Genomic DNA, 14,387 nt, shown 5'->3' on the forward strand with positions numbered 1-14,387 from the left:
CCCTTGGAACCAGCCACGTTCACTTCTGCGCAATCACTGTGCAGAGTTCTTAAACCACTCCTTTCTCTTACATACATCAAATAGCTCCCTCCCCACCCTCCATGCTATATATACCACGAACCCATTTGGGAAACAATTTTTATTTTCAGGGTTAGACAAGGGTAAATGTCCGTTGCAGCTAAATTCTCATAAAATCCAATTTAGTGAAATCTGATGAAGTTTTTAAAGCCCTAGGTCTCATAAGATGTTTCCTTATAAAAGAGACCCCAAAACAAATCCTTATACAAACCTCTGTCTAAATCAGCACCCACTCCCACGTCATCCTGCTGTCTTCTCTCCTTTACCCTGCTTTATTTTTCTTCATAGCAGTTATCACCATCTCATACGCTACATGTGTATTTGTTGCCTCCACTTAGATGTTAGCTCCATGAAACGCATGCGGTACCCCCAGTGCTTAGAGCCAGGTCTGACACCATGTCCAAGCATTAGTCACTATTTGTGGCGTGAATAAATTAATTGATGCATCATGGAAGATAGACCAATGATCTTTCTTGCAAATTATTTACAGGTTAAAAAGCTTCCTCTTCTGGGAGATTGTCCTCTGAAGAACTACTGGAAGATAATTACAGCTCTTGCCATGACGAAATGCCTTTCTCTTTCAGCCTCTGTGGGTATCTTTCCACAGGGCTGTGGCCCACCCTTACTGAATCACAAGATCTTAGCCATGCCAGCGGGACTGTAGGAGCAACTTCGTCAGCCTTCCCCAAAAATGCAGTTCAGCCTCTCCAGTCTCCAGAGACAGCCAGCCCAAACCAGCTCTGATATTTTCATAGTTTTGCTGCTTTACTGAAAATGTGGAACTAAAAGAAACCAGAACTGAGAAGTCTCCTCCATAGTAACAACTGCTTCTGGTTTAGATTTTCTCACAGCCTGAGAAGCTACTCCAGTTAGAAAAACCTGCCTCCAGCCATGGCCTGTCCACCCTCCTCTCCAAGCAACCCTGGGAGGAGGGACCACCTAAACAAACCCCACTGTCGCATTCACACGTGGCAAGGTCAGAAATGAGCAGCATAACTAGAAGGGGAAAAAGTGTTAAAAGCTAAAAGACAAAGGTCTTTCGTATACCAGGAAATGAATATTTCTTCTAAACAATACCCTACTTCGCTCCACCAAATTAATTTCATTCCAAACCACAGTCTTTCTGTTTTCTTTAATTTAAAAAACCTTTGCCCAGAGAGTTAGTATATTTCACAACTTATGCTAGTCCTTTTTCTTTTTCTAATTCTGTAGCCCCCAGGACCACCACGTATGTACGTGTGTGTGTGTGTGTGTGTGTGTGTACTATGTTTTCTTTCACTTTCACATTTGACACCCTGGCCCTCAACCTTAACACACATACACACACATAAACCTTGGAAGGTCTGGGCCCTATGTAAGAGGATTTTAACATCCCTAGGTTAAATCCATGTGCTTCCACTTAAAGAGCTGGGTGATCTTACCCAATTTGGTGAACCTCTCTGAGCCACATTTTTCTTATCTGTAAACTGGGGATAAGACTGTCTGACTCAGAGTTGTCATAAAGATTAAATATGTGTGGAATAGTTTTAGCACAATCCCTGACACATTCTACACCCACAAAAAGAAATTCATTGTTCTGTTGTTCATCAGGAAACTGAAGCAATTTTTTCTTAATTATATCAAATTTGCCCTTATGTCTACTATTTATTGAGGAAGTATTACAGTCCCCATTATAAAGATGAAGAAACTTGCCAAGAGTCACCCAAGCAGCAAAACCAAAATCTCAACTAATCTCTTGAGCATATAGCTAGCCACTTGCCCACACCTCTTATGCAAGAACTTGAATAAATTTTCTTATAGCTTTATTGTTAGGTTTTTGTTATCTCCTTCATATTCACAATACAGCAAAACAGATGCCTTGCACAGTGACTTATGTTCAGATACAGTTTCTAACTTTGCTCTGCATTTGTGTGAGGGTATGTGTAATGGTAGTTCTGCATGCACGAGAACACACATATGGAGCGGGGAAGAATACTAGAAATGCAAACTCTTAGAGAGATAATTATGGTAATTTTATCTCAGACAATTTTTGTCTCTAGCAGTTCAATTTGGATTTTTTTATATGTTCCATGTCGCTACTTAACATGCTCAAGCAATCCTCTACCTTCTTGAACCTATGGAATATAACTATAATACTTACTTTAATGTCCAAGTATACTAAAAATATCATGTGTGCCATTTCTGGGTCAGTTTCTATTGATTGTTTTTTCTCAATGTTACTGAGCTATATCCTTCTCCATGAATTGCAAGGTTTGTCCACACTGGTTGGTGGGAATATAAACTATTCCCAGCCCTGTGAGAGTCCCAAAGACTGTACTGTTGGCTCCTTTGAGGTAGTTCTTTCCCCTGCCTCAAGCAGTTTCCTCACTCAGTACTCAGCTGAGATTCAAGGAGAACTCTCTGTAAATCTTTAGAGTAGTCTGTCTCTGTGTGTGTGGGGTGGGGCATGGACGTGTGTCCATGTGCACATGTGTAGTTCTCTCCTCTTGGTCTTGGCACCTTGACATCTCTAGACTCTCTTATCCATTTTGCTTGGATATCCCACCTGCATCTCCCTAGCTCTGGGAGACAGCCAGGATCTGCCTGGGTTCCCTCTCCCTGCACTGTAGCTGGAGACGAGTCTCTCTGGGCATTAATGTGGGCACCTATAGGGGTCACCTCATTTATTTCCCCTCTCTCAGGGATCACTGTCCTGTGCTGTTATATGTACTTTGTTTTAATCATGTCAGGTGGGAGGGTAAATATGGTCCCTGTGATGTCATCTTAGGATGAATGGAACTTCCAAATTTCAGTCACTGTAAGGCTGAGAATTCAGAGGCCTGGAGAGGTTAAGTCACTTGCCCCAGTCACCCCCTAGTAATCAGTAGACCTAAGTCTCTAACCAGCCTCTGCCTGGTCCAGAATCCCAGCTTTTAGCCACCATGCTCTACTGCCTTCCTGTGAGCTCAGTCTCAAGGTCCACGTCTCTCTACAAAAGGACATGAGCTTTGTGAGAGGCATTTATTTCCTTTGTGTCCTGACTCCTTTGCAGCTTAAATCCAAATTGGAACCCGAGAGCTGTTCCAGAGAGCTGTGGACAGATTCCACAGAAATGGCCCATTCCTGGTGGGCTGATGGGACAGCTACATGGTGCTTTGTAAATGGTAAATGTCATTCATGCAGTACTGTCAGAACTCACTTGTTCTCTCAATCAACAAACATTTATTGACTTGGAGCCTGCTGTCTAGCAGAGGGAGAACAAATGAATAATAAATAGATAAGCAAGTTTCAGATGGTGTTGAATGCTGAGCTCGATATAGCAGATGTGCAGACCAACACATACCCTGAGCACTTGTCTAAAACCCAACCCTAGCGTCTACATCTCCACACAGAGAGAGACTCCCTCCACCATTCCTACGCTCTGCAGAGCTCCCTAATGAGAAGGGCTCAGAGGAGTGAAACAGGGCACTAGCGTGGAGAATGGCCAGGAGGGGCTGCTGTAGGCTGGGTGATCAAAGATGCTGAGGCCCAGTGACAAGGACAAGATTGTACATCTATTGCAGTTTGAAGGAAAGAGCATTCCATGCAGACGGACAGCAGTGCAAAAGCCCTATGTGGCGCCTCCTTTTTCTCCAGGGCATGTGCACGTGTGCACACACAAGCACACACAAATCTGAAAACTTGTAAATATCTTTTATTCCTACACGTCCAGGCTCCTGAAGATGGTTCTTCTTTAGGATAGAAACTCAAGTGGAGTGACAGCAAGGCCAGGATGCCAAGGGACCAGGGTCCCAGCCTCATGCGCTCTGATGCTCAAGTCTCCTCTCCACTTCTCAAGGTTATGGCAGAAATTAAATGAGATGAGATATAATCTCTGAACAAACCTTGTCTGTTGTAGAGCATGAAAATAAGTGACTTAGTATTTAATAGGATAAAAACACCTGCTTAAAATTTTTAGCCAGGGAGGAGCTTATAAAAAGTACCAATACTCTGATACTGAGAATTTTTAATTGTTTTTCAAAATCAGGAAGAAAAATCACTTCCATTTTAGCAAAGACATGATCGATCGTTCTACCTACATTTTGGTTCCCACAGGTGGTCAGAGGTTTTCAGCATAACATAAAAGTCAGGAGCCACAGGCCTGGATATAAATTAGCTGACTCGGACACATACCTGCTGTGTGACCTTGAGCAGGTTACTAAACCTCTCTGAGGAAAAACAGGACCTGTCTTATAGGGTGTCTGGGAGGATCAAGTAGGATGATGCATGCAAAGGGCTGGGTATAAGCCTTCGCACACGCTAAGTCCTCGTTAAGCAACAGCCGATAGTCTGCAAAGGCAGCTTTCATTCTTCAGTCTCTGGGAAAATTCTTCCACTCTGACATTTCTGCTAAAAATATAGCTCGTGTTGATCACGTAACCAAGACACTCCTGTGGCTCTTCTCTCGCCCTCATTCAGTCTGGATGGCTGGTTAGATGATTGTACAGGGAGGAAGAGAGTCTACTCTGAACAAGCCGACCTGCTCCCCTGTGCGCACTGGGCCTGCCCAGTCTGGTCCCGTGGGTGTGGGCACGGCCCACAGGCAAACCCAGGCAGCCTGGCTATTTGCTGACAGGCCCGGGGGCAGCAGATGAGCCGTGAGAGTGCCTATTTGCACTGGCCATCTCCATGGCAACAGGAAAGTCAACAGGCATGACATTCCTTAAGCTGGTAGAAAATCCTCTGCCTCCACCCAGGGCTTCCAGGTGAGGGACGCCTTCCCACACAGCGGTGAGCAGCTCCTCAAAGGCCAAATCTCTAGAAGAAAAGCCCAGAAGAAAATCTGGGGCCAAAATACACAAATATTTTGGACAAGCATACAGCTTATTCCCCAGATAGTTTTAATTTTTTTTTTTTTATCTGAAAAGCACAGGTAATTTGACCAAGGTCTATGTGTTGCTTACTGGTGGAAACTAAGCCAAAAGTCATGATTCCAGCTGTCGATGGGGACACTAGCTGCTTGGCGATGGGGGGACATTATTGTCTTGCCCTGTTCATCACAGAGCCAATGCAGGGTCGGCCTTCCACCGCAAGACAGTAAACAACTATGCAGTGAAACCTGCAGGTCAGAGAACTCATCTCCCAATGAAAAGCACCCACCCCAGTGACACTGACACAGGGCCTAAAGTTCCCATTTTGTTCCCTCCTTCACGTAAGTCACTGATGGCCTTGGTCCAAAGAGTCAGTGTTTCTGGGAAGTTAACGCAGTGAACCGTTAGCGGCTGTTACACCTTCCCTTGAATCAGTTTCTCAGAAAGTGCCTTGAAACAAGACCTGGGAGGACTGAGCCACAGGACAGAGAAGTTTGTTGGGGAAAAGAATTGGCAGAGGGTGCCGGGTGTGGCTCAGAGGACAGGCCGGAGCAGGCACCCTGGCGGGAGCCAGAGAACATAAAGACGCCAGGTGCCTGGGAAAAATCAGAGGAAGGAAGATGGAAAGAGTGAAAAAGTAATGAAGACGAGCTTCACATTCGGCCCAGAATTTACCTTTTTCTGTTATGCCTAAAAATTCCCCTGTCATCATAATACCATAGTAGCCCCCTGCTCGTTTGGTCTGTCCACCGGGCAGACACCATAGTACCACGTGCAGCGTGTCACAGCGAGATGCATGGAGCCCCAAACTCCAGCAGGAGCCTCTTAGAACAGGACTCATCGTATTTTCTTTGTTCCGAGTTGTGAATAATGTCATAGATTCAGAAAAATATGCAATATCCAGGTTCAGATAGACCGCACATCAACTCTATCTCTAGAAGTGCACACAGACACCAGAAATGAGTGCCAGGTGAGCCTTAGGGTGGGGGTTTGTTCTCTCCCTGTCATTGCTGTCATCCGAGGCTCCTACTGTGTTTTCAATAGGTGTAAATAAATATATAAGGGTCTCTGGTATTGTTTTTCCTGCTTCCCAACTGGTTCCTACCTCTAGTCCACACAGAAAGCCTGAGTGATTCTTTTTAAATATGTCAGATCATACTCAAAACCCTTTAATGGGTTTCCATTTCACTGGGAAGGAAATCCAAAGCCCCTGCCATGGCCCACACACCCATGTGTGTTGCAGTTTCACTGACCTCAATTCCTTCTCCCACCCCCTCCCTCATTTTGTCCAATCTGGTTCGCCTCCTCATATTTCTCCAATACCCCAAGTGCACTCCTGCCTCAGGGCCTTTGCACTTGCTATTCTCTCTGCTTGGGATATTCTTGCCCCCCAGAGAGCTGCATGATTCATTCCTTTACTTTAGGTCTCTGCTCAATGGTCGCCATATCACAACCTCAAATAAAACTGGATCTCCCCTACCCCCACCCTTGACCTCTCTTTACTCGTTCACTCCACTTTATTTTTCTTCATGGATATATCAGAGTTTCCTCCTTAGCTTATAGCACTTCATAGTACCTGCTCATTACATATATATTTCTTCGTGCATTTGTTTATTTTCTGACTTTCCCTAAGTATGCAACCTTCAGGAAAGCAAGGACTTTGAAACACAGAGGGAGTGCCGAGGCCAGCCCACCAGGCTCTGTTGCCATGCTAAGAGATGAGGCACAAACTGACAAAGGCCTGAACCAGGCTGGTGGCTGTGGGCATGGGGAAGAAACACGTGGCACAGACTGTGGAAAGGAAGAAAACATAAGATTTGGGGACAGATTGGATGAGATGCAAAAGGGAGAGGATGCAGAGAGGTCTGAGGTTTTGAGCCCAGTGGTCTGGAACTGTCTTGTCCAATATGGTGGCCACCAGCCACATGTGGCTACAGAGTGCTTGAAATGTGATTAGTCTGAATTGAGATGTGCTGTAAGTGTGAAATACACACCAGATTCCAAAGACTCAGTAAGAAAAAGAAGACATGTTCAGTATCTCAATGGTTTTTAAAATACCGGTTACATGTTAAGATGATAACATTTTGGATATACTGAGTTAAATATATTATTAAAATTTATTTCACCTGTTTCTTTTTATTTTGTTAATGTGGCTATTAGAAAACGTTAAATTGCACATGCACCCTGCACTACATTTCTATTGGAAGGGGCTAGTCTGGAATATAAATAGCAGTAGCATTGGCAGAAAGAGGAAAGAAAAGAAGACTATTATTAGTAACACACAGGAGGCCAGCATGAGGTTCTACCTTCCACTTCCCCAGAACTTTGAAATATGGGGAATAAAACTGGCTTCTGAGAGTTGGGGTTGAGGGGTGAATAATCATAATGGTTTGAAGCTGAGATATGTAACAGAACCTTAAAAAGCTAGAATAGTGTTCAGTCCAAGAGAGTAGGACCAGAACCCACCAGAATGTATTTAGATAGTTGAAGAAAAAAATGCATCAGTTGCAAGAGGCATTGGTCAGCCATGGAGCATGGAAAGGGGACCTCATCACAGGCGAGCATGGCAGTGCCCATTTAAGCACCGTCTGTCCGGGCTCTCTCAGTCTGATACCATTAAGCAAAAGACTCCAATGACTGAAGTGACTTTCTAATTTACTGTCCAAACCAAGCCACTGTTGACAGCAAAAGAGGCACTATTAATCATTGCATTGGGACAATAAACCAGGACTGTCCCAAGAAATCAGGACATGTGGTCTCCCGACCTCAACTAATTCATCCCAATTCATTGCTCTCATTGAGGCTTTCTGATCTGGCAAATGTGTCTGAGCAAAGACATACATTTTCAAATGTACTAACATTACTAAAAACTGAGATGCTGCTTATAATTGATGTGGACAGTAAATATCAGGCTTCTTTTGCCCCAAACCAGTTATTAATTTGATAGTACATCTTATGAACAATGACATCTTACAATCAAGGATACAGAGTAATTTGGCTTCCCATGTGGTAAAACTTGAAGGAAAATTGATAGATGAGAGGGTAGGAATGCCCTCCCACCAGGCAATTGATTTCCACTGGAAAATACCAAGTAGGTATTCTGGTGTTAAGCATTAGTCTCTGGTGAACTTGGTTAGTTTGAACAGGTAACCTAAGACTAGGTCTGAGTCTACAATGCCAAAGTCCAATTCCAAGACTGGGGTGAATTTACTAAGGTCATTCTGTCCCATGAGGACCTGTTTGGGAAGCCTCCCAACCTTACCCAGAGGACAACCCTCAGTGTCACTATGGGCACCACCATGACCCTTACCATTGAAACTGAAAGAGACAGTAAGACGAGGAGTCTATCGTAGGTCTGTTAGGATTAATAGGTGAGTGAGACATTAAAGCAGAAGTGGGACTGGAAGTAGTACTTGAAAGACATGTGTACGGGCCACAAATAATCGGAAGAAGAAATGATTTTGGTTGTGTCCAATACAGCTACAGTTCAGATAAACAACCAGAAGTAGGAGGTGCAGTTAACAAAGAAGTTGTAGGAGCATAAACGGTTTCACCATAAATGCCAGATTTGATGGACTAGTGGTGGCTCAGTGTGTGCAGCCTCTTTGGAAGAAAGCAATCATTGGGAAAAAGGTGTTTGACTGATGAGTCACATCTGACATTGGCTCGGAAGGGGGCAGAGGCATGGAATTAAAGCATGACTATATTGGAAGTATTATAATATTATTAAAGATGTGTTTCTTCAACAAAATAAACAATAGTGATATGTATAATGAGAAAAACAGTTGAAAACAACTTACTTATTTTGTCCAATCGTCTCAAAATCTTTCACAACGACCCCAAGGGCAGATGAAAAGTCCAGTGGTATACCCCTCAAATCAAACTCCAGTATCTGTTCACATAAAGGGTATGAAAACAAAAATGTTGTTAAAAGGAACAGAGAATATAATAAGATGCACCAACACTGAATGTTGGGTCATTATGTTTACCGATGACAATCTTTTGAAGTTTATAGACAGAAATGATTAAATTCTAAACCTGGAGGCAGGCCGGGTGCGATGCCTCACACCTGTAATCCTAGCACTCTGGGTGGCTGAGGTGGGAGAATCGCTTGAAGTCAGGAGTTCAAGACCAGCTTAAGCAAGAGTGAGACCCCGTCTCTACTAAAAATAGAAAAATTAGCCGGGTTTGGTGGCGTGCACCCATAGTCCCAGCTACTCGGGAGGCTGAGGCAGGAGGATCACTTAAGCCCAGGAGTTTGAGGTTGCTGTGAGCTAGGCTGATGCCATGGCACTCTAGCCCAGGTGACACAGCGAGACTCTGTCTCAAAAATAAATAAATAAACAAACAAACCTGGCGGCAACAGAGGGTGTGGGAGGAAAAGAACGGACTTAGATGCAGAGGACCTGTAAGCAACTTCAGGCTTCCTGTTTCCCAGCTTCTGGGGCTTCAGCCAGGTCCCCAATCCCCCGCCTCATAGCCAGAGAATTGGATTAATGCCAATCACAACTGCTGCAAGAATGAAATGAAATGTGTATGTGAAAATGCTTTCTTCAATGGTTTTAAATTATTTACTCTTTTCGTCATATTACTATGAAACAAAGAAGACAAAAAATCTAAGAAAACATTTCTAAAATGCATCAGCCCCTCATTTTAAGTCCCATCGTGGTCAGTCAGTGCTGCCGTCTACTTTCTGAGTCCCTCACTTCAATGCAACAACTTGCTTTCTAATGACAAATATATATATTAAAAAATCAACATAGCACCACTAATGCCTTTGATTGATTAGGTAATAAATGAATAAAATAAGTTAAATGATGATTTGATCCTCCTTGTAGTGGGCTTGGAATGGAAGAAAAACTTGTCCCAGGGCTCATGGAACACACCCACACTCCCAATGGGTTTGGGGTTGACATTTCATTTGGGCTTGGTTTTAGTTATAAAACTGCAATTGGGAAGTTTACTTGACAAATACATTTGCAATATGAAAAAAAAAAAAAAAACACCATGTTGAAAACAAAATTAAATAGGATGGATGATTCCCTGTGGAGAACATGCCAGCTCACATGACAACACATCTATCTGTCAACAGTCACATGGCTTGAGCTCAAATATAAAGAGACATGTTAGGATGATTCAAAATCTGAAGCAGTAAACAATACACATAAATGTTTTTTGGGTTTTGGGGTTTGGGTTTTTTTTGTTTTTGTTTTTCTGAGACAGGGTCTTGCTTTGTCACCTCAGCTAGAGTGCAGTGGCATCATCATAGCTCACTGCAACCTCAAACTCCAGGGCTCAAGCAATCCTCCTGCCTCAGCCTCCTGAGTAGCTGGGACTACAGGCATGCGTCACCATGCCAGCTAATTTTTCCATTTTTTTGTAGAGACAGGGTCTCAAACTCCTGGGCTCAAGTGATCCTCCCATCTCAGCCTTCTAAAGTGCTGAGATGATGGGCGTGAGCCACCATGCCCGGCCAAATGTATTTTTTACTGCTTTATCCTTGGAGCTCTGTGCCCAGTGCTAGGGATCCACAGTGACAGGGCATGACTCTTGCTGTCATGGAGCTTGTCATGCAGCTGGCTGTCTTCTGGGTTCCAGGGAAACTACAGAGAAGCAGAATTCTCTCTCAACCTGCCTGAGACCAGCGGGGCTTTTCAGAAAGGCATTAAGAAGCTTTTTGTCTTCACCTCATTCAAGGATAAGGTCTAGTCTCCACTATCTAGAGATAAATATTCTATCTTTGTGGAGATAAATCCCAACTAGATTCCTCTCTATTTGGAAGAGGAAGGGATTTGCACTGGGAGGAGGAGGAGCCTTCGCGGCCTAGTGACTTGGTGAAAATAACAAAGACATTTGTTGCTGCTCTTGGCCAGGGAGGTTTGACCTGGCTTTTGAAAAACAGTGGGGCTGACCAGCAACTTTTAAAAGATTGTCAGGGTTTCATGCAAGATTGGGTAGTTATTCAATAAAAAAAATAGAGTAGGAAAACCCTACTCAGTGGGAAGAATTAAAATTTTCACATATCTATGAAAATATTAAACACCAAAACACTTATAAAACAGATATAAAATCAGCAGTGGCGGGAGGTGAAAAAGCTATATTATATCCCTTCAATAGGATATTACACAGTCATTGAAACTATGTTTGGATTGAATGATATGGGCATATGCTCTGGATAAAATAGTAACAAAAAGTAGGAGAGGGAGCTGTATTTGCTATATGATGCTAGTTTGTATTTCAGACTCATATTTTATTAAAATATTCATTCAATAAACACTTATTGATATATTACAAATATTAACAGTAGTTGCTTCTAGAGAGTGGGACCAAAGCTAATTTTTCTCAAAAATTTCTATGTTAAGTATCCTGGACATTACTTTTATCAACATATAAATAATAGATGTCATTACCCAGCTAGACACAGAGTCTCATGTGATACTCCCTTGATTAGTCACATGCAGATTTGTTTTTAATTCTGGCGCTTTCCTTCTGAGACTCTGGAGATGACCTAATCCCACCCCTTGCTCTACAGATGTGCCCCACATGTATGTGCAGCATAAATGGACCCCGGACACACAGCAAGGTCACGGCTGTGCCAGGCTAGAACTCATTCCAGGCTTCCCTGGCCACACTATTATTGCACAGGAGATGGCTGTTAGTGTGTTACATCTTCTCGAACTGCTCTGCCTTCTTGGTGGGCATAAAGGGGGAGATGGATGAGGTGGGGTGAAATGGAGACCTTCTCCTTCCAAAGAAAAGGGTTAACCTCTGACCCAAAGATTGGGCAATCAGATATAGCTTATCTGTTAAAGTAGAAAAAAACAATACAGTCACCTCATTCCAGACAGGGTTGAGTTCATTATCAACTTTCTTTGTTTTTTTTTTCTCATCTGCAAATAAAAAATAAAAGACATCAATCAATCAGAAATAAGTAAAGAGAATGTACTGTTAATTTATTCATTCAAAGCACATTACCTCAGGGCCCTCTAGGTGCCCACATTTTCCGCATTCATCTGCCTAGGATGGGGCTTCCTGAATCGAAGTTTTCCAAACCGAATGGCATATTTTAGCCTACAACGTTTTCCCATCTCCAGATCTACAAAGACTTAAGGGATCAGGGATTCAAAATCATGGGAATGCTGTGATGTTCCGCCCCTCTCTCACCACGGCTCTCCAGGACCTCTGCATGTCCAGTTTGCTGCAGAAAGATGCCACCGAAGCTGACCTTTGAGATGGTGGTGTCACCATTTTTTATAGACGAGGATACTGAAGCTCAAAGAAGTCAAAAATGTGTCTGGGCTCACACCTGGCAGTGCTGCCCTGATGTCAACTTGACGTTTCAGCTCTGAAGCCCATGCTGCCTGTGAGTGCAGTAAGACCCCCAACACAGCTTAAAGATGAACCTGGACTCCCTGCCACGGGCCTTGGTACAAGCTGACTAGGAGATGAACACTTCCTAGGACCAGCGGAGAATCTGGGGTTTCCTTTACTTCAGCCCACCTTTTCTGAAGACACGAGGTCTTCCTTGGTTGTGTCCAAGCCCGGGCAGTACACCTACCTAGGTGAGCACATGAGTAAACCCAGTTAGTGCTTAAAGCTTCCTTGGAGCAAAGTCCAAAGAGCAGAGAGTTCTCTTGGATTCCCAAGTCCCCAGATACTTACCAAAACGAAAGCTAATCTCTGAGTGCAAAATGATTTGTAAGCATTATCTCCTCTAATCTCCTTAAAAACCCTGGGAGGTATATGTGACTATTTCCATTCCCCTTTCACAGCTAAGGAAACCTAGAAGCTAAGTAACATTTTCAAAGGCACCTAGTTAGTAAGTGGCAGGGCTGGGACTTGAACCCAGGCAGTCTCACACCAGTGGCCACACTTTGAACTACTCCTTGGCCATTGCTTCCTCTCTACGGCTGTGGAATGTAGGAGGTAGTGGGTTTTGTTCAGCTGAATGCCACACTGCTTCAGCGCCCAGCACACAGCTGGCTGTGGGACTAACCACCTCATTCTTCCAAGACCTCAGCATAGCAAGGCCGTGAATCATGCCCTTCTCTCAGCTAAGCATTAACTTTTCCACTTGAGTGGGCGTCACACAGCCCGACTGGGCTCCCTTTCTAGGCTTCAGTGCGACCTTACTCATCAGCTCGTGCCCGGACCTCTGCTGCTTGGCTCTGATTGTGGTCTTCCTGCGTGGCCCACAGAGATCCTCACTGGATCGGATCCAGATGTTGCCTAGATGCTGCCTTGAAATTTCCCCTCCCACACTCCGGTATTGTCCCCCCCACCCCGCCCTTCATCTGACATAAACTCCCAATCTCCCTCTCCGGTTACAGTACAGGAAGTGCTCTTATGAGAAAGAGGAGCCATGCGAAGGATTTTTAACTTAAATGGAAGTGGATAAAATGGCTCCTACGCCTAATTGCAGCAGCTCCCTCTAAATAATCATCTGCAGGTGCCCGGCTGTGCATTGTCCAGCACCGTCTCTAACCATTGCGACAATCCTTCAAGGCAAACATTGTCCTCTGCATTTTACAGACAATAAAACCAAGAGGAGCTAGTTAACCTGCCTAAGAACACATAACTAATAAGGAAACAGAGCCAGATTTTGAACCGAACATCCCTCTGGCTCCAAAACCTGAGTTGCACGTTTGCTACCACACCACAGCGCGTCACTGGAAGCTGTCAGGAATGATGGATACGGAAGATGCCTAAACAGAGTATGTGTGATGGGCTTGGCATCTTGGCAATGTCCACAGGGAAGTCCGTGGTCAGGTTCCAGGGTATCCTGAAACTCTCTAAGATTATTTTCTCTAGTATGCAAAATATTATATCTGTGAGTTTTTCTGGGGAAAGAGTTTATTGTTCTCACCAGATTCTCCAATGAGTTAGTGACCTTGAAAAAGGAATCCCTGCATTCAACAAGCATGAAATGAAGCCCCCAGTCTCCCTCCGCCTCGCCACTACCCCTGCTGCGCATAACCAGGGCTTGGCGAGGGAGAATTGAGTCCTGAAAGAGACGATCTGGACTCTGAGGCCATGGCAGACCTTCAGGACAGAAGAGGGGCAATTCCAAGAAGTCCCAGCAAGAACGTGAAGCAGGAAGGCAGCAAATAATTTATAGAAATTGGGCACTGGGGCTTGGGGTAGGATTTGGGTCACTGAAGGATAGTACTGAAGCAAAATCCAGTCTCCAAGTCCCCAAGACTTCAAGCAGGGAGCCAAAGCAGGGACAGGGGCTCCAGGGAGGCTGCAGAAAAAGCCAGCATTTGTTAACTTGAAAGTCCCAAGCCTGGTTACTGTCCTAGGAAATAGAGCATGAGGTAGACATGCTGAGAAGCTATCTTGATGCCGAGTCTGGTACTACTGACCCTCTCTGCCCCCAGGAGGGACAAGATTGTTCCAGAGTCACCAGGGGGGATGTAAAAAGATTCACTCATTCATTCATTCATGAACATTTATAAGCACCCATTATGTGCCAATAAC

The 14,387-nt window shown here is 44.1% G+C and overlaps 1 protein-coding gene across 2 annotated transcripts in view; it reads right to left on the bottom strand.

The window, feature by feature from the left end:
* Positions 1 to 14,387, bottom strand: part of MYOF (myoferlin) — a 140,502-nt gene that overhangs the window by 110,210 nt on the left and 15,905 nt on the right. For both annotated transcript variants that reach the window (XM_069460937.1, XM_069460936.1), the window contains exons 2-3: positions 11,742 to 11,797; positions 8,708 to 8,799 (exon numbers count right to left, since the gene is read on the bottom strand). In XM_069460937.1, coding sequence (XP_069317038.1) covers positions 8,708 to 8,799; positions 11,742 to 11,797 — 148 coding nt within the window. The remainder of the gene's footprint in view (positions 1 to 8,707; positions 8,800 to 11,741; positions 11,798 to 14,387) is intronic.

Source organism: Eulemur rufifrons, chromosome 28, assembly GCF_041146395.1.
Source record: "Eulemur rufifrons isolate Redbay chromosome 28, OSU_ERuf_1, whole genome shotgun sequence".
Classification (NCBI taxonomy): Eukaryota; Metazoa; Chordata; class Mammalia; order Primates; family Lemuridae; genus Eulemur; species Eulemur rufifrons.